The following is a 20,958-nucleotide window of genomic DNA, read 5'->3' as shown; positions in this document are numbered from 1 at the left end:
CGGGATTTGCTGTAGAGATAATGCAAAATAACGGAATGAAAAGTTAGCAACAAAATTGTCTTTTTTTGTTACTAACAATTTTTTTCGGATCTTTGTAATCATTATATCCGACAAAAACAAAGCTTTGTCGTTGGTTCTCTTTTGTCGCTTGTTTCGCATGCTCATCCAAGATTGATTCCTTGTTGGCATTGCATCCCCCACTAGGACATTGCCACCTCGCTGCTTAGTGTTTACTCAGGGCTTCCCCAGTTATTACCCGCGAGGTTTCTAAGCCATTTTTTTCATGATGCTAACACGATGATACTTTTATGCCCAGGGAAGTCGATACAATTTCCAAACCGAAAAATGCCGAGACCGGCAAGGGGAATCGAACCAAGCCATCAGCATGGTCTTGCTTTATAGCCGCGCATATTACCGCTAGGCGAAGAAACGCCCCTCGATATGTTCTGGTCATATCATGTTCAGGATACTCTTTTTTTCTCTCTCTATGTCGATATATTTAAATTTATGGGCCATCTAGACCATCTTGGGACAATGACAAACACATCAAAACAAGAAATGACATTTGTTTTGTTTTCGTTTTTCATAGCAACGAGCCTTTTCGATCCAGTACCGATTTCAATTTTCTTTCCATTCCTCGATCTCTTCTTATCTCGATGCTCCCTTCAATATTGAAATGTGGAGAGGCGACTGTAATTGAATGTTTCCCTATTTAAATGTGAAGTAAAAGTGAGATGTATCAATACAAAAGTGGGAAATGAGAAGCAAGAAGTGAAAAGCAAGAAGTATAAAGGGAATATTATTCCCTTTAGAAGAAGAAGGAAAAAAAGAGAAAGAAAAGAAATAAGTAACCAGAGGAACCATAGTAGCGCAGTTCAGATCGAGTTTGTTGCGGCAACTTCATTGTGGCTAAATTTGGTCGCATATGAGTCGCAGTGATTAGTATATGACAAGTGTGCTACTTGGGAAAGGAGAAAGAATAATGAAGGAAAAAGGAGGCAGACTGAACGAGATAGAAGAAAAAAGAAGACGGTAGAAGGAGGAAGGAAGAAATAAGACATCTCACTTTTCCCTTCACACTTCTTACTTCACATTTCTCCTCTGGGGGCAGCAGGGACTATGTCCAAGGGCTTGACGACCCCTCCCCTTAGCCACTGCGAGTTAGGGAGCCTGCCTAAGATGTGGTAGGGTTTGACAGTGGGCTCTGTTAAACCTCTACAAAAAGCTGCATGTATCCGAAAGCAGGTCCTACCAAAGCGACCGTGCGCCGGTCAAATCACACTAGCCCAGCCCAGGAGCATCGACAACGGCAACGTCAACGGACCCGAGCGGAAATCGATATACACAACGAATCTAGGGCTGACAGTTGTATCATTCCACTGCTTGAGTAAAGCCGGGTGCCACCGTCTTGAAATGGCAAGTGGGCTAATAAGCTAATATCACAGCTGCCTTCCGTCCCGTAAAACCATGGCATGCCTTGGGGCACGCCGTCCCAATCCAACCGTCTGGCTAACCAACAAAGCAACGGGAGTGAACCCCTTCAAAAGGAAAGGTTTGGAGAGATCTCCACTCAACGCATCGGGTGCGAGAAGGATGGAGAAGAAGGACACGAGTAGCCAAGTAGTCATCGTGGAGAGCAGCAGCACAGTACAGTGGAGATAGGGTCGAGTGGCGTCCTGCCGAGCTTGACCGTGGCCATGGTGCAGCTCGATGACATTATCGACTTCACCAATGGACGGGGCAATATGTCGAGGGATCTGAAGCTGAACTGAAGTGCTTGCGGCTAGGCTGGAAGGCTGTGGTAAAGCGGAGAAGAGCGCACAGACTGCTCCCTTCTCCTTCCATAGTACCACAACCATGGCACAGGAGGCGTCAGATTTTGCACTCAGCGACAGAGCGGCAGAAAGGAGGGCAGACAAGCGATCTAGGGACTTGCCTGGAATTAAGCGCCATAAACAGAACGCAAAAAGGCGTTGGGAGAGCAGGCCCACGGAAGCTGCAAACATGGGCGAACGGCGTAAGAAGAAAGCAAGGAAGAAACGAGCCAGTCGGTCACCGGAGGAGGGAAGCCAACCTGACCAACACAACCAGCGGTCGGACGGTCCCTGGCAAATGGTAGTGAGGAAACCGAAGGTGAAAGCGGCAAGAACGCAACCGGCGAGAGCCAGGGAGAAGGGTGAAGCACTGCTCATTAAAACAGAGAAAGAGCGCTGCGCCGAGTAACTGGTGGACCTTGGTAAAGAGGTTCGCAGCATAACACGGGCGAGATGATCCTTGTCATAAGAAAGGGCTCACAGGCGAACGGTACTTCATATGGAGCGATAGCCCAGGAAGTCCCAGGATCGCCTCGGCCATCAAGGACCAAGGTGGCCTGTGAAGAGCACCGCAGGAGACGCAGATTGCCACGGTATACTGGTAGAGCGAGCATATTGCAGCCTTTCGAGCAGCCTGCCTCCGGGCTAGAAGAAAAACGCGTAGCACACGCTCGGCGGAAGTGAGGGAGGAACGCATCGAGAAATTCAAAGCAGCGAGACTGGCTCTAAACAAGGCCATCAAAGAAAGCAAGAAAGCCTGCTTCGACAGATTGTGCCAGAGTGCCAACTCGAACCCATGGAGAGCACTGATACCTCCCGAGCGATGTAACGAGACTAAAGACGATAATCGAAGCACTATTCCCGCACCACGGCCGCCAGCAGCGTGGGTAGGAGCAAATGACGAAGCAGTGGCGAGGGTGACGATAGAGGATCTAATGACGCTGGCAAAGTATTTCGACCCGAGTAAAGCACCCGGTCCGGGCGGGATCCCGAACATGGTGTTGAAGGCAGCCATAATTACTAATCCGGACATGTTCAGGTTAGCCATGCAGAGGTGGACATTCCCGAATATATGGAAGAGACAGCGTGTGGTCCTGTTACCGAAACCTGGTAAGCCACCAGGAGACCCCTCTGCGTAGAGACCAATCTGTTTAATAGACACGGTAGGGAAGCTACTGGAGAAGTTGATCCTGAACAGGCTGTCGCCGTACGTGGAGGAGGTAGGCGAATTATTGAGGGAGCAATTCGGCTTTCGGCGAGGAAGGCCTACTCTGGGTGCCATTAAATCGGTGGTTGACTAGTGGAGAAATCGTAGAACTTGCGCAGCAAGAAGTTCCAGCTGGCGCATCATAAAACGGAGATTATAGTCGTTAACAACCAGAAATCGGTTCAAGAGGCGACAATTAGACTCGGCGGTTGCGATTTCACCTCCAAGAGATCTCTGAAACAATTGGGGGTGATGCTCGATGATCAGTTGAACTATAACAGTTACGTCGACTACGCCTGCAAGTGCGCGTGCGATAGTGTGCTCCAGCAAGCGTGGCGGTTTCAATACAACGATACGGTGGTCCAGCCTGGGAATCGGCGTTGAGCGTAAACTACAACGTGCGAACGCTAGAGAGTACTCATAGGCTAATGTGCCTGAGAGTCATCAGCGACTATCGCACCATATCTCGCGAAGCGGCACGTGTACTCGCCGGCATGATGCCTATCAAACTGGTGGTGGAGGAAAACGAGGAGTGCTACGCCCAAGGACGGAAATCTTCGTTTTACTATCAGTTGTATCGATGGTCAGTAGGCAGCTTCGTCATTGATTCGTGTTTGTTTTGATCAGACGCTCGGCAATGCAGGCACGAACATCTCGCAGCATGCTGTCAAACTTCCATACCAAATTTACTACCCGATCCTCAATAGCCGATTGATAATCGAGCGTAAAAATTGAATATCTACCGGGGCTGAAATGAATTTTTAGAATTGCGGTTGATTTGCACCGATAAATGATGATTATTTTACTTTATATAATAAACAGATGCATATATTTTAGGAATCTGACTTCAAAATGTTGAATCCATGCATTGCAGTATGAAATGATATTCATATTTTGAGATTTCAAATCGAATATTAATGTGCCAAGCTGAAGATTCATTTTGACACCGCACAAAACAACGCTGACACCCATAGTCGACGTTTGCTGCTGTTCGTGCACATGCCGTCCTATTCATTCGCATTTTCAAATTCTGGAAGGACTAGCAACTTGATTGTCTGTTGGATGTCAGCTGTTTGAGTGTAGTTGAAATGACTTTTTCTGTCTCTGGCTACGCCCTTATGGCCACCGATAACGCTCGAAGGAATATCAAGGCAGCAACGGCAGCCAAATGGCAGAAGGAGTGGGACAACTCGACAAGGTGGACCCATCCCCTAGTCCCAAGTTTGTCGGTATAGATTAGCAGACCTCATGGAGAGCTAAACTTTGGCTTGACCCAGTTCTTAACAGAACACGGATGCTTCCAGTGGTACCTACATAGGTTCGGACACGCGACTTCTCCCGCCTGTCTGCAATGCTCAGACGTGACAGAAACGGCTGAACATATCCTGTTCACATGTCCCTGGTTCGAAACGAAAAGGCGTGCGATGTTGGAAAGATACAGAACGGACACTACCACCGATAACATCGTCTGAAAAATATGCCAGAACCCAGAACAGTGGAGAGCGGTCGCAAGAATGACGTCCAGTGTAGCCGACATCCTACAACGAAGTTGGCGAATAGAACAGCAGCAGGCAGCCTTAACGGATAGCGGACCTTGAGTACTCCGCCGCGGAAGTCGTGAATATATATGTCGATAATGAACGGGAACGCAAGCGCCAGCTAACGCCCATAGCCGCAGAATGTGGCGAAACGGCCGGTTTCGGAGGAGGTCCCGCTTTCGGGGAACTACGCGTCGGAGTACGTTAGATAAGCCGTCGGGGACTACCCGAGTCGTTCGTGATCGCGACCGAGGCGGGAGCTAAATAGCTCAATGAATAAGGTGAGAGCTGAATGGCTCAAGGCAATCGAAACTCGGTTATCGGAGTAGGCTAGGCCAACCACCGGGGACCAGCCGAGTAGATCGTGGCGTGCGAATGCACCGGCTCCGGGTCGTCGGGGCACCATTGAAACGGAAGTTATCTCCACCCGGAATTCTTGGATTGACCTTGGCACTCGTCCGGTCACCCGTTGAAGTGATAATGTGCGTAGAACTTGAGCGGATCGATGAACACGCTGAACAAGTGAAAGTGTAACAGCCTTCAACGGATGCGGGTCGCCGGTATCGGGGGAACTTCCGCCGCCGGGGGTCTTCCCATTGGAGTAGAATAGATCTGCCGCCGGGGACTATTTGAGTAGCTTGCGAGTACGTTGAGAGCTAAATGGCACTAAAAAGAAAAAGAAAAAAAAGATGTGGTGCTGAATGGCACAAAAGGGCTCAAGGGCCCAACGCTTTTGTGTGCATGCTGGCACCAACAAGGGAGCCAAAGGGCTCAGACGTAGTACAAAACATCGAAGAGAAGCACTGTGAAAGGTGACGTTTTGAAAGAAGTACTTTCAGCACTGCTTTCCTCCACATAAGTAATACTGCAAGGTAATCCCTGGGGGAACAGGACATTAGAAGAGAGGGTAACTCAAGTAACCTTCTGTTACTTGGGTGGGTTTAGTGGGTCCGGCGGTCTGGCCTTTTGCCTACTATGTTGAAAAATAGATTGGAGCTATGTTGAAAAATAGATTGGAGTGCACGCCGCCCTTGTCCAATACGTCTAATGTCACGAATGAATCAGATGTCTCAATTGATAGTCTTAGGTTCGAGTTAAACCCATCCAGCGTTGCATGAGTCAGCCTAATAGACATTGTAGAAAAACTATTTTCATCCGTTACCTACCACAGTTCGTTCTCTTTCACTGAGTGGTATCCTGCCCTAAAACCATTTACATAATGATGAGTCTGCAAGTTGTATTCCCAGAATTTATGAACAATCAAGCAACCGGTCATGTCCATGTTTTAAAAGTTTGACCGGAGCTCCTTCCGTGGTCTTACCCCCTTTCTCACTTCGTCTAGCTTAAGCAGCCTCAATGCTTGTGCATCTCCCTCAATTATGATACTCATCTCGATCATCCATTGAACAGCAGCTCAAAGTGTAAGATTTTAGTCAGATTCAATGTTTGTACCTACGAAAAGTGTTCACATCGTGTCTGCATATGTACTTCTAAATATTTATTAAAATTCGAAATGAGAATGTTTTATATTTATGAAAGCATTCAGTAGTATCCATTTTTGTCATGCATTTCATCCTGCCAAAAATCAGACTTCACTTACAAACTTTGTTCCACTTTCTAACTTTATTTCAGATGACGAACTAGTGAAACGATCTCAGTGGCTTCTGGAGAAGCTGCACTACCCGTGGGAGATGATGCCCCTAATGTATGTGATATTGAAAGGCGCCGACGGGGATGTCCATAAAGCGCACCAAAGGATCGATGAAGGTATGGGGCTTGTCGGGTTGGGATCAACCGGGAATCCACGCTTTCGAGGATTCCTCCAGGCGGCTCTCATGCTGTGAGTGCCGCCTTTTCGTAATGTCTAACGCTTATTACTGCTCTTCAGGACGCACGGGATCTTCAGTCGTTGGAGTGTGCCCAGCAAGTACTGCCTCTGAAGCTGAAGTTCGTCAATGTATGTTGATCTTACTCAGACCAGTGGTGCTGCTTGTTGGGCATTGCTCCCGACGGAAAATACCGCCTATTTCGAACTCAATCAAAGGCCATAACAACCGAATGGTGGAATTAGCGCACGTGATTGGTTTGTACTGCTATCGCTGCGAGGGTTAACGCAAGGGTTAATATGAGATATTTATAAATATATGAATAATGATGCGTTGTTTCAACTAACGATTCTTTCGACACCTCACTCTGCACGCCTTACGCCTCAAACGTGAAATTATGCCACCACAATTGGATCCGAGCTGTGATCAACGTTGATTCCGGAGTACGCTTAAAGCACTGTGGAATAATTTGTGGCCAAAAAATAAGGCGGGTACACCTTCGACTTCAAGACTTTGCAACTGTTGATCCTTTGCACAATAACATCCCAGAGAGGAAAACCTTTTATAATGGTCGTTAAACACTCGAACACGAATATTCCGGTCCAAAAACGCACAATCATGCTTCAATCCTGTCTATTCTTTTCAAAATTTCGAATGAAGTGCATTTTGATCAATACAATTGTTTTGACAACAAGATTTTTTTTTGTAAAAAATAAAAATATCTATGCAAACAAATATCACCCACTCGTAATAAATATAAAATATTGTTTGACCATTTTTTTCCACGGAAATTCTCCCGTTGTGACCGAGGAAGAAAAGCAAAACAAAACGTTCGGCTCAAGTTGGACCGCGGAAGATACGGAATTATGTCGTAAAATAAAAATTTACAACCCTAATTATTCGGAGAGCGTCGGCAGTGATGATTTTGCCTCATGCTGATGACTGCTGTTTTGCCAGCGCCGGCGGGATCTCGGCAAGCGGAATATGGACCTCCACGAGCTTCGAGCTGACGAGGAATTCGAAATCAGTGGTTTGCACAAATTGAATGGGCTATTCTGAATTAATGGAGTTAGTGGGGGTCCCTTTTTATCTATGCGTGATTCAGCGAATGGAAAGTCTTGTCTGTTGAATATTTCTTCTCTCCGCAGTTTCTCGTGATCTATTTACTATAATTTGCAGTCTATTGGGCTATTAACGAAAGCCATTCAGCAAACAATAGCCAACTGGTTAGTCAATTGGATTTTGTTCCAGGATCGAAGATTTCCGGAGAGTTTATTCTTCCCCGGTCCAAACTAAAAATTTGCATATGGACAATTCACGGGATTTTGCCTGGAAATCATCATTCCTGGACTTGAAATTGATATTAAACACCTCTGCCGTTGACTTCTTATTAAAGCTTCTTAAAACTCAACTCATGTGGATCTCAAACGTAAACTGATAGTTAGCAAGAATTTTTGCAAACACAAGATCAGATTCACATCGATTGTGCCCGCATGAGTCTCAGCTATGCATTGCAAGAATCCATTTCTTCCCCTTGAATCGCACCAAATGTTGTATCTTATTTTGGAGAACTTGGGAGAACCATAGCTACAGTGTGCCGCTCAATTTATTTCAATTTATTGCTATCTGATGCCCCTTTCTATACTTTAACTTACTATTCAACAAAATAACATCATACTAGTCGCTCGCTTGCGATATCTTTCAGATGTATTCTTCACTGTTTGTTGTTGATCCCTTTTTGTTTGACAATCCTGACTGATATTTTCTGTAAACTCGGCGATACAAACTAATTTCTCAGCATAAAGTGACTGCAGATTGCAGAAGTCGTTCTCTCTGCAAATTTTAGATTGCTGAATACCTTGCGGTAAAATATTTCACTGGAAGGCGAAGCACAACAAATAGTGGAACAAAACATCAATGCTATTGTTCGCAGCGATCAATCGACCACTGGTGGTGCCAATTTGTGAATGTTTGCATATTTTCACGCATGAGAAGTATTTACCAGTGCGAGTAATGCCAAAATTTTATTCTCAGATTTTCTTTAAACCCTCAGAAGACAGCAGTACAAATCAATCCCGCTTTGTCGTATTCCACTCGATTAGCCGCACCTGTTGTTCCAGGTCGTTGTTATTGGTCCAACGTGAACAAAGCCAGATCAGGTCTGGCCAACAACCACAAAGGCCAAATCGGGTAACCGATTTGGCCCACCGACACAATAAGGCCAAATCGAATCGTCGATCTTGGTCCAACGGAACAGCAACACCATCAACGAGCCCAAACGATGACAAAAAATGCTCCAGCAGCCCATTGCTGATATCCGAAAAAGAAACAACAGCACAACTGTTATGGAATTGCACAACGACATGTTCGATCCGTTTTTTTTTATCTCTCTGCGTCACAGGTCAAGCCGTGGTCAATGAATACTCACGATTGCACAATCTGAACATGTTTGACGGTGTGGAATTGCGCAGTACGACGCGTCAATCCGGATGATAGACTTTTTACGCGAACAGCTGTTTAACCGCGAAAGTTGTACCCAAACAAGAACAAACTACGTGAATGCTATAAGTCTTAAAGAAACCGGATGCAACAGAAGAAAACGACGATATCGCAAATATACAAAGCGTAACAGAAAACCCGCAAGTTCAAACTAGTGATTACAATTAAAATATTTTAAAAAGATAGTGAAACATAGATTTTTGAAGCTAGTTTACAAAGTGCTCTACACCTAGCAAAAAGATCTAATCCTAGATCGTGGGTATTCATTTGAACCCGTCGCGTGAAACGGAAAGTGATCGAAATTAGGCCAAATGTGCGAAAAACTGTGAACACAAATGCCTTTTGGGCTGGAGAAGTTGAGGTCATTATAAACATCTTGAATACGGCGTCGCGGGTGGAAGTCAATCGATGCAAGTTCCCACAACTAAATTGATCAACTTCCGGCTGTGAATCGCCTTTGATTTAGAAACCTTCCCGAGGCACGGTTTTCTTTCGGTCGTTCTGATTTGTTTCCTTTCTTATTTCACGAAATTACTCGCAACGAACAATGTAGTGCAAATGCTGTTCAACGATAATAGCGAACTTCAGCCATTCTGGGGCTACCACGTGTAGCTCTACTTGTGAGACAGCGATCCTAAAGTGTGTGAAAGTGCAAACCAGTGAAGAAACCCATAGTGCAAAGCAGGTTTTAGATAAACAAGTGATACTGCAAACGGTTTTACTACTTATTAGTTAAAGTGTTTTTCGAAAGCCGAAGTGTGTTCCACCCGCCCAGTGAAGAGAACTTCTGCCGACACCATAAAAAGCAACACCCAACTGGGCCAACCGCAGTGGTTCTTCCACCGACTATCATCAATCCCAACTGGGCAACCGCAGTGGTTCTGCGAACCAACTGCCACCAATCATCAACAAATCTTTTCCAATCGTCTCGAAAATCGTTCGATTCGATTGCAACCTAAACACTGACAATTTGTCTCTCTGTCACTCGCATGCCTCGCCTGTGCATCGTTTGATGCCATATGGCCAAGTGACTGCTAAAGGTACTGACGATCAATGATTCGAATGGGTCCTGTTTGATTTGCCTATTAAATGCGTGTCTGTGCCTCGTTTTTAAATGTTTTCCAGCATATATGGTTCATCATGTCGATATCTAGTAAAATTGAGCATTATTTTGAAAACAAATAGGTACTATTTCCGATGGACATCACAGGAGTAAGTTAAACCAAATCGATTCAGCGTTCATTTATTTAATTTATAGTAAACATCTAAGCGGACATCATCTAGATTAACAATTTGACGCCACAATTCACGGTTCGAGACCACATCGATTACGCCCCACGATTGCCAAGTCGGATCGGAAACAAATACCATCTACGTAGGGTTGCTTTCCGGCATTTTTCCAGTGCCAGGCCATTTGGCCTAAATGGTCGTTTGGCAGAATGCCGTTTAGCCGAATAGTTAAAAAATTGACCCCATATTACAAGTAGCGAAGAGTGAGAAGTTAGCCTCGGGTCTCCAGTTAGCCTTGCGAGCAAAGGCGTTGGATTGCCAATCCGGAGATGACGAGTGAGAACTGAGAAGTGAAAGCGAGAAGTAAGAAGTGAGATGTGAGAAACGAAAAGCGAAAAGTGAAAAGTAAAAAGTGAACTGAGAGCTGAGAATTGATAACAGAGAACCGCTTCCTTCTTCTCTATTTCTTCCTTCTTCCTTCTCTTCTTCCTTCTTCTTTCTTCTTCGTCTTGCTTTCTTACTTTTTCCTTTTTCTTTATGTCTTCTTTCTCCTTTCTTCTTTCTTCTTTTTTTCTTTCTTACTTCTTCTTTCTTCTTTATTTCTCCTCCGTGCTTCCTCCTTCCTTCTCCCTTCAACGTTCTTTCTTCTTTCTTCCTAATTCTTTCTTTCTCCCTTCTCTTTTCTTTCTTCTTCCCTCTTCCTTTTTCCTTTTTCCTCCTTCCTTCTTCTTTCTTCCGCCTTCTTTCTTCCTTGTTCCTTCTTCATTCATCCTCCTTCCTTCACCCGTCTACCTTCAACGTTTTTTCTGCTTTCTTCCTCCTTCTTCTTTCTTTCTCCTGCTTTCTTACATTCCTGTTTCCTACTTCACTACTCACTACTTAAGTCTGACATCTCGTTTCTCACTTCTACTTTTCGCTATTCGCTACTCACTTCGTCATCCCACTTCTCACTTTTCACACTTAATAAGGAAACGTATATCAACTATTCGGCAAAACGGCATTCGGCCAAATGACCTTAAACCCTTTCAGTATATGCCAACTTCTGAATACTGGGTTCGTCGTAGAGTTATGCGAGCTCGTGGTTCATTCTTCGCCTCAAAACACTTCTTTTGCACACCGCCAAAGATGGTCCTAAGCACAAGTCTCTCAAACAGCCCAAGGGTTTGCAAATCCTCCTCGAGCACGGTCTATGTGTTGTAACGTTTTACGTTTGTTATCCTTTTAAATTTACGTAAATATTCGTAGCTTCAAACGTTTTATTCTTTTAACCAGAATCAAGTGTACATATTTTTTTGAAATTATTTTTTATTATTGTTATTGAGTCTAATAGTTTTTCCGTGTTGTCTGTTTTAGTTTAATTTAATATTTGTAGCTTTTGACGGTTTTTCTTTTTAAGTAAAATAATGTTTAAATTCAAATTCAAATTCGGTACACGACAACAAGAAAGCAAGTCGTCGACATGGTTTGTGTCTCGACTAAATGTTGTGATGATTGAGTACTATGACGACATCCATACTCAATATACTTTGTAATGTTTTATGTGGTAAAGTTAGATGATGCCTTCGAAGGCGCAAACTCTATGTCTCCATTTGAAATTTAAATTGGCGCATTGGCAAACAATGGGTTAATTGTTGAAGAAGGTATCTTGTTCAAGAACAAACTTAAACGTTCATTTGGCTTCCATAACGGCTGGCATCAAGAAGTTCGGCGAGTTTTTTTTTTAATTCAAGTATTTAGTTTAATTTAAGGTTGAGTAAAGTTGAGTCCATTGAGGTAAATAAAGTGATTGGAGTGATTTTGCACGTGATTGTGATTAGTTTTTTCGTTCGTTATTTAGATTTTATTCTGTTGTCGACCCTCGCAAATTGCGGAAATGAACCATAAAATCGATGCCAATGACCCCAATCTGTACAGAACATGCCAATGTTCTAAGCCTGAGATTCATTATCTGGAAGCAGAGAGTGAATCTGAGGGGGCTTATTCCCAAGGACAGAGCAATACTCCTGTTTGATGTATCCAGAATATGCAACGGAAATGTCGAAATAATTCTCAAAATTCAGTTCAAAAACTTTCATTGCCACAACAAGGTTGTAAAGAAAATCCGTGGTAATTCACAACAATCCCAATCTCAGACACCAACGGTCTTATGTTGGAATTGTCTAAAGCAGGAACATATTTGGAGATCATGTAGAGAGCCAAAGCGTGTGTTTTGTTACGCATGTGGAAACATGAGTCGCACCACCAAGCCTCAATCAAACTCGACAAACTAGATGCAAACTACAGACCATTCGGAGAGCTTTTCGCGTGGAATACGTCGCTAATTGCGTACCACAGTGCCGGATTAGAACCGAAGGCGAGGATTCATTCCATCACGGGCGGCCATAGCCGTAAAAAGCGAAGCCGTGCGGAGGTACGTTTGCCCTTGTCCGGAGGGGAAGCGCAATATCCGGGAAGCGCGATATCCGGCGACGCAGCTCTCTCGAGGAAATCGGAGGTCTTCCATCCAGCCGCCACCCACTTTGCAACTTTAGCTCGGCCATGTTTGCACGGGCTCATCAGCTGCGCGCCATCCTGCAGCTATGCGATTCTTCTGTCGCCGCCATCGTCAAGGACAGCTTCGCCGCCGTTGCCACGAATCGGTTCGCCTCCATCGCGCCGGCGAAACCCAGTAAGTCGACGAAGAAGAAAACCTGCGCAGGTATGTGACTAGTGTGTAGACATGGCCATGATCTAGAAACGTTTCCATTTCCGTACCAACCCCAAATATGTGTTCAACCCGAAGCAAATAAACGCAATGAATTGTCGAGAAAGAAGATCGAGTAGCTCCGTTTAGGTTTTTTTAGATGGAGTAATCACTGAGAGATCATTTCGTTTGCTTTTCCGTTCCGTTCCGTTGTCTACATCGATCATTCACTTCGCATAATTTCTACCGGGATTTATTGTTAGCGGGTTGGAAGAGTTTGAGAGTTCCAAGTGGGAGTAAAATGAATTGGGAGGTGACCAAGTTGGTAAAACACTTTGCGCAAAGCGTAATTTTAGGTTTCAGCCATCGACCGTTCGAGTGACCCCTGAGAAGCGAAGTCGAGAAGTAGTCGAGCAAAACAACTCGGCCGGTGGTCTTCCGGATTCCGGAAGTGGCGCTTAAGCCACCGGTTATAATTAAACCTCGAGCTTGTTGCTCGTTGCCACCATCAGAATCGTAATAGATCTATGGTTGAGGAAGGTGTTGATTAAATTTTCGTCTTCCAGTCCAGTGTAACACTCGCCGAGCATCCAATCGTTAATTTCAATCGAACCACTGAAATCTGACTCTACAATTTTCTCTTAAGCGCCAACACACCCTAGAGCGTGATGCGGAAACGCATGTGAAGCCGTCCCAGCTAACTCTTCCAGGGCGGGTCTATCGATCGCGATCCTATCTCCAAAAACAAACTCAACGGAACTACAAAGTAATTTTCATGTTCAATCTATTTATTCAAGAGAAAAAAGGCTTCAGGTGAATATTGCAGTTTTGGCATTCGCTCACATAGTTTGGCTAGGTGTGCGGTAGCGTTTAGCAAACGCAGCTATTCTGAGTTTGTGTGGATCCATACATTTTTGTTTTAATTTTAGAAATATTCTTAACCTAGGTATTAATATGCGCATTCAATGAATAAAACTAGAAAGGTCTGACCTGTATAGTTGGCAACTGTCGTTGCTTATCGCTGCTGCGAAGACTTGGCGATCGGATGACGCCACTCGAGTGGCCTGCTTTCGAACGTTCTATTTGGCAGCGGGAGTGCAGGTGACCGCTGGGTGCCGGAACGAGACTTTATTTCTGTTGATGACGAACTTACTGACCGGAAGCGGGAGCAAAGTCGAACGCTGAGTGCCGGAAAGAGACTTGATTTCAACTGCTTTTGTATGGTGAGCTGCTCCGCCGAGCAAAGTGTTGTGGGAATCCCTGTCGACCACTATGTATGCACACGATGACGATTTGTTTTGGAGTTTTATTTTGCTGTTCGCATGCGATCAACCCGGCAGCGGGAGCACAGTTGACCGCTGGGTTCCGGAACGGGACTTGCTATCTCCGTTGTCGACGGAACGTGACCGGTCGGCGAAATGTTCGAAGCTGCAAAGATGTTACTGATGGTGTGGCCCCTACACTCTATACGTTGTTATCTCGAGTGCCAAAGTGCAAGAGGCCCGAATTATTATTCTTGGCTAAGTCTTATCATTCAGCTGAGAGTTTAAGAGAGAGCTCGTCTAATATAAAAATGTCAAAATTAGGCTGCTTCCGAATCAGGCAGGCGTTACGTTTTTATCTTGGTACAATGTTTTTACCACTATTATGAAGTATTCCAAAGATGCTCATTTTGTCAGTTCAACTTTTGTTCTTTTATTTTGTCTCAGATAAAACTAACGGTTATAGTGTTGTCAGGCAAGTACGCTTCAACTGACTGGGGTTTAATCACCATGAAAACTTATTTGTTGCTTTGATTGGCTTTTTTCGGTGAAAAATAAATCAAGACAGCGATTTAGCGTTGCACGTTTCGGCTTACTACACTTCAGTCATCATAAGACGCTACTAGCTGGCAACCTCCTAGCTGATGGCTGAAGTGTGTGCAGAAACACGTATCACTAAATTGCTGTCTTGATTTATTTTTCACCAAAAAAGCCAATCAAATCAACAAATAAGTACGCTTCAAGTCGTGATGTTTCTTCCCCTGAAGCTTCCTTAAATTATAGCTCATGGGCGCAGATTCCGCCTATAGCTGATCCCGCTGAATTGGATGCTGCTTCAACACCTAGTTGTTCTGATCTTGCCGTCATAAAAAATGACGGGGTTTTCCGCTCTCCAACTACAACTAATGCACTGGTTTGCGCATCCGTTATCAGAATGTTAGCGGACTTCGTACTAAAATCGATGACTTCTTTTCGGCGATAAGCGAAGGAGACTATGATGTCGTTGTATTTACCGAAACTTGGCTCGACGATGCGTTACACTCAGCACAGCTTTTTGGGTGTCACCTCACGGTGTTTGGAACTGGTCGTAATCAGTGATGAACTTAATAAACAAAAACACTTAAATAAAGATGAAAAGTCAAAGGTGCAGCCCAATAGGGTTGAATGCAAAGGTGACGTAGGACTACGCAGCGTCATGTAATGCGTGTGTTACTATCAGATCAGATCCTACGTTGTTCGATATCGGCACTTTTGCTTTTCAAAATACATATAAAATATTAAAGTATCGCATTCTACATTGATTCAAGTACAATTGTTTTGAATTTTTACACAATTATATGCATTTTGCAATTTTCAGATTAGGTATCACCGTGAATTTATTCAAAGAATGACATTTATGGAACATCACCAAGGATCATCACCATTTCTGAAATGGAATTGTGGTTCTGAAAAGGACCGATTTACTTTAAACCATGTACCTTTTCAATCACTAACATCAACCAAGCGACATTCCAAAAGATGAGAGAAGATATCACATGAGTGTTGCTGCTATCGAAGACAATACTTTAAGATTTACAGCAAAATCACTGCATGCGTCATCTAAGCAAATAAAATTACTTCATCAATCACCAACCACCTGCAAAAGACCACTGTTTTCATATAATTTTTATTAGTCACCACCACGCGGCTGTGTTTTGTTTTCTTGAGAAATTTCTCATCCTTTTCTTCTCTTCTGGCTCTGGAAAGAACCGATCTAAAGATAATAAGGCGCCTTTCCAATCAATAACAGCTATCACGCCAACTACCGATGCCACCGAAACAGCCATCGGAAAATCCTAACTGAAACTGAGTGCTAGCGCGAAGCACAGCATGGCCATGCCATCAACGGAAACCGACATCATCGACGGCTTCCAAACCGAACTCTTTTGGACTTCTGAACGAAATTCTTTTGGGCTTTTGAACGGAATTTCAGTTAGAAAATTGCATATTATCAATTTATGTCAATATGACTACATACCGTTGTCTTTTTGACTCCGGGGGCTATTTTGGATTTTTGATTTTCTGACAAAATTTAACAAAAAAAAAATACCAAGCCGCTCCGCGCACAGTGGATTGCGCTGTCGCACACACGCGTCACCTTGCTCGATATTTTACTGAGAGCATTGCTCATCGTCACTTTCACCATTAAAGAAATCGAAACAAAATTCTCCACCCACATAACCAATGCCATGTCATGACATGAAAAAAATGTGAATATTTCAAGTTAATATAAAATTTTCCAAACGATTTATCTGCTTTAGTAAACGAAAATTCAAACATGCTTTGTAGGTGAATGCTTTTATTACCTGTTGACGGTGTTGGAAATCAAAACCGTGAAATATATTCTAACGAGGGCCGCAGCGGGATTTTCAGTAGAAAAAACAGGTTCGTTTTAATTTAATTTGACTAGAACACACTTATTAAGGTATATTAGGTTATTTAGCTACCAGTTTTGCCAAATTTCCTGTCCGACAAGTCCGGCGTCAAATATGGAACGTCAACGTGTAGTTGGTTGAGACGTTTTCTTGCCCGCCACTTGCCCGACAGAACTGTCGAAAAGAACAGCCAATAATCTTTAAAAAAGGGTTATAACGGAGGTCAACATCAGACAATGGTTTGTGGATGTATTGTCGGATCCGACCAGGATTTTCAATATGGATGAGACAGCGCTTTTTCTGGTCCTACTCCCACGTAGAAAAAAGGTCATTGCCTCGAAGGATTCATCATGACTTGACGACTTGACGTCGGGGGAATGTCCTCTTTAAGGTCAATGTACACACCTCTCACACCCGTGCATACATGATCTAGACCCAGATTTGCAGGAAACTTCTCGTGCACAATTCGGTCTACCTTTCCGTATCGTTGAAGAGTCGAAGAAAATTCTTCATTCTTGAATTCCGGATGGAGATCAAACACCCGGACATAGTGTACATTTTGACCAGCCATCGTCATACACACATTCACCGATTTTCCGTCACTGTATATAACAAGTTTGGTGTTGGACGAAGTTGTTATTTCGGACCTCCTTACAGAATCGCCTTTTTTGAGTTGCGAACCTTAAAGCTATTCAAAGCAATTTTATTAGAATGATTTGAGAGTAGTAATTTCGATTTATACTTACATTTGGTCAACTTTAACTTAACTAAAGTCCAACAATTTATCTTCTTACAGTGCAATGTACTTTTGATCGTGACCTACAGAACGTCCCAACTGCATATATAGATATTACATTTATTAAATTAGATATAACTCACCGTGCACAGTTAGTGTAACGTGTAGCGCAATTAGATCTAATGAATATTAAACAATTCAGTCACCTGTCATAAGACGAGTTTATACAATCCCATTGAATTCCACCACTTAATTGTATCTTGACAGATACGTATTTCGACCTCAAAAGTAAGGCCGTCTTCAGTGTCTCGTACTTGACTCGACTTAAGTCTGAAGACGGCCTTACTTTTGAGGTCGAAATACGTATCTGTCAAGATACAATTAAGTGGTGGAATTCAATGGGATTGTATAAACTCGTCTTATGACAGGTGATAACATTACACTAAAAAGCTCAAAATAATTTTCTTAAACAATTCAGTATTCCTTCGTGGATGACGTAAATCTTAACCTAAGAAAATAGATTTGCACTATTAAATCGCTAATCCATTGCACATATCGAATGAACCTACAATATTGTCCGCTCAAAGAATGCCTAAACTTTGTATAGTGACTAGGTATATGTTACTGCCTTAAATCCACTGCCTCAAGCAATATTTAATCAAATAAATATGCAATAATCTGTATACCCACGTTATAGTGCAAAGAAGTATGGCTGTTTATTATTTTCCCGTTTATCACACGATCCTTTCCTTTCGATCTTCCACGTTGGTAGTAGATGTTTATAGTTTTTCGGCTGCGTGCAGAGTCGGATCGACGGTGGGTCTGTCTAGTGCTCTAGCAGTGCTGCCAGTCGCCGTAACATTCCCCGACCCGTAACGCTCTTCCGGTTTGCCTTCTGTCTGTGCGTTACTATCACCTTGCACCTGGAGTACTGCTAGCTTCGTCACTGAGCGCCGGAACAATCCTCCTGCAGTCTGAACCATAGCCTGGCGAATGCGACCATCGGTTCCTGGAATCGCAGTTACAATCCGACCTTTTATCCATCCGTTGCGATGTCCTACATCGACGATCAACACGACATCGCCTTCCTTAAGTTTCTCCGTTTCGCTGAACCATTTACTTCTGACGGCGATCGTCGGAAGATATTCGTTGATCCAACGATGCCAAAACACTGTCCACGAGCTGTCTGGTTATATTCCAATTAGTTCTGGTCACTTTCGTCGGGTTCATCAGCTTCTTCGGAGTTTGTACTACTCCGCTTCCGCGTTTTTTGGCAAGTGACTCCGTCATTGCCTCCTTCGTGTTGTACTTAATACATACGCTCAGGTTTTCAGTCACTTTATACACGGTTTCGATGTTCAACACATCGCCCTCCAGTTGCTTTATGAAACTAGCAATATCACTCCACGACGGGCGCGGAGAATTTGCAGGAAAGCAGAATTGCACAGTATTAACAATTTCACTCATATCGTACCGTGGTGTGTTTGGCTCGTTCGCAAAAACAAATCCAATCGAGCAAGCGCACAAGAACAAAGCTAATGCGTTCACAATAGCTCCAAAAACTGACCAGAAAAATATTTTTCAGCAGAGCTCATCTGCAATCGCGTGCGTTGAACACTACAGATAGAGAACAACTGAAAAAACTGTTATTTGGTAGAACAGATCATACCCCAAAGGACATTTTGGCCATACGTTGTCCAAACGATTCATATAGCCGAAAATGCCGTTTTCCCGAACGGGTGTTTTGGGAAAAAACACGATTAGCCTGAAACTTTTATTACCGAATAGGTCTATTGACAGTTCATTACGGTTTGAGCTATTTGTCTGAAATTACGCCGAAATTTTTAAGCCGGTTGGGTTCAGACCAAATGAAAACAAACACATTACAAAACAAATGGTATAAACATCACAGCAAGCAGATTATTATCTGAGTTTTGAGTGTCGTGGTCAGTGCACTGGTCATTTTTAAGTATATCTTTATATCCCGGTAACGCGTTTCTAAGAGGCCGTACATATATTACATAAGCACTTATAGGGACAGAGGGGTCTTTTTTACGTCCATATATAAAATTATTTGCATACAAGAAAAAATGCTGACGCAATAAGTGTACGACTCTTAATGTGTTGAAAGTGCTTCTTTCTCCTTAATTTTGCGTCTTTTTCTTTCTCTCTTATTTCTTCTTCTTCCTTCTCCCTTCTTTCTTTCTTCTTCATTATTTTCTTACTTTCTTCCTCCTTGTTTCTTTATTTACAGCCAGTTTCCTTCTCACTTCTCATTTAATCCTCCACATTACTCACTATTCCCTTTCTGATTTTTCATTTCTCACTTCTCGTTTCTTACTTCTCACTCTTCACCTCCAACCTCCCACTTGTCACTTATCACTTCTCATTTTTCGCTTCTTATTTCTCACTTTTCATTTGTCATTTTTCACTTTTCATTTCTCACTTCTCTCTTCTCAATTCTTACATCTAATTTCTCACTTTTCTCTTCTCACTCATCACTTTTCATTCTACTTATTTCTCACTTTTCATTTTTACTTCTCACTCGTTATTCGGCCTAATGACCCAGCATCAGTACAAAGTGCACAACATATCGAATTAGGACAATCAGCCAAGGTCCAGCCAAGTCACCTGTTCAACAAAATGACTTTTCTGACCGTACGACCTTGTGCCTATTTGGCCAAATGCGCTGTTCAGCCAAGTAACATTTCCGGCTAAATAACCTTTTCGACTGTAGGACCCATTCAGCCAAATAACATTTTTGACCTAATAAAATTTTCGTGGAATGCGATTTGATGGCTAACGACCTAGTAAGGAGGCAGCCAGCGTAGACGCGACAGTGCAATTTGACAGTTCATTGATTCATTCATTTATTTAGTTAACATCTAAACAGATAACACTGAATCAACAATTTGACGCCACAATGCACGGTTCGAGGCCGCATCTCTCCATCCTCGGATACGCCCCACGTTCGCCAAGTCGTTCTGCACCTGGTCTGCCCATCTCGCTCGCTGCGCTCCACGCCGTCTCGTACCTGCCGGATCGGAAGCGAACACCATCCTTGCAGGGTTGCTGTCCGACATTCTTGCAACATGTCCTGCCCATCGTACCCTTCCGGCTTTAGCTACCTTCTGGATACTGGGTTCGCCCGTAGAGTTGGGCGAGCTCATGGTTCATTCTTCGCCGCCACACACCGTCTTCTTGCACACCGCCAAAGATGGTCCTAAGCACCCGTCTCTCGAATACTCCGAGTGCTTGCAAGTCCTCCTCGAGCATTGTCCATGTTTCATGTCCGTAGAGGACAACCGGTCTTTTAGCGTCTTGTACATGACACATTTGGTGCGGTGGCGAATCTTTTTCGACCGCAGTTTCTTCTGGAGCCCGTAGTAGGCCCGACTTCCACAGATGATGCGCCTTCGTATTTCACGACTAACGTTGTTGTCAGCCGTTAGCAAGGATCCGAGGTAGACGAATTCCTCGACCACCTCGAAGGTATCCCCGTCTATCGTAACACTGCTTCCCAGGCGGGCCCTGTCGCGCTCGGTTCCGCCCACAAGCATGTACTTTGTCTTTGACGCATTCACCACCAGTCCAACTTTTGTTGCTTCACGTTTCAGGCGGGTGTACAGTTTTGCCACCTTTGCAAATGTTCGGCCGACAATGTCCATGTCATCCGCGAAGCAAATAAATTGACTGGATCTGTTGAAAATCGTACCCCGGCTGTTACACCCGGCTCTCCGCATGACACC

The 20,958-nt window shown here is 43.8% G+C and overlaps 1 protein-coding gene across 12 annotated transcripts in view; it reads left to right on the top strand.

Moving 5' to 3' along the window:
• Window positions 1-20,958, top strand: part of LOC134227444 (uncharacterized) — a 625,652-nt gene that overhangs the window by 542,031 nt on the left and 62,663 nt on the right. For all 12 annotated transcript variants that reach the window (XM_062708982.1, XM_062709008.1, XM_062708989.1 and 9 more), the window contains one exon: window positions 6,192-6,326. In XM_062708982.1, the coding sequence (XP_062564966.1) occupies window positions 6,192-6,326 (135 nt within the window). The remainder of the gene's footprint in view (window positions 1-6,191; window positions 6,327-20,958) is intronic.

This window comes from Armigeres subalbatus, chromosome 1 (assembly GCF_024139115.2).
Source record: "Armigeres subalbatus isolate Guangzhou_Male chromosome 1, GZ_Asu_2, whole genome shotgun sequence".
Classification (NCBI taxonomy): Eukaryota; Metazoa; Arthropoda; class Insecta; order Diptera; family Culicidae; genus Armigeres; species Armigeres subalbatus.
Note: the sequence above shows the minus strand (reverse complement) of the source record. Positions and strands in the feature narration are given on the sequence as shown.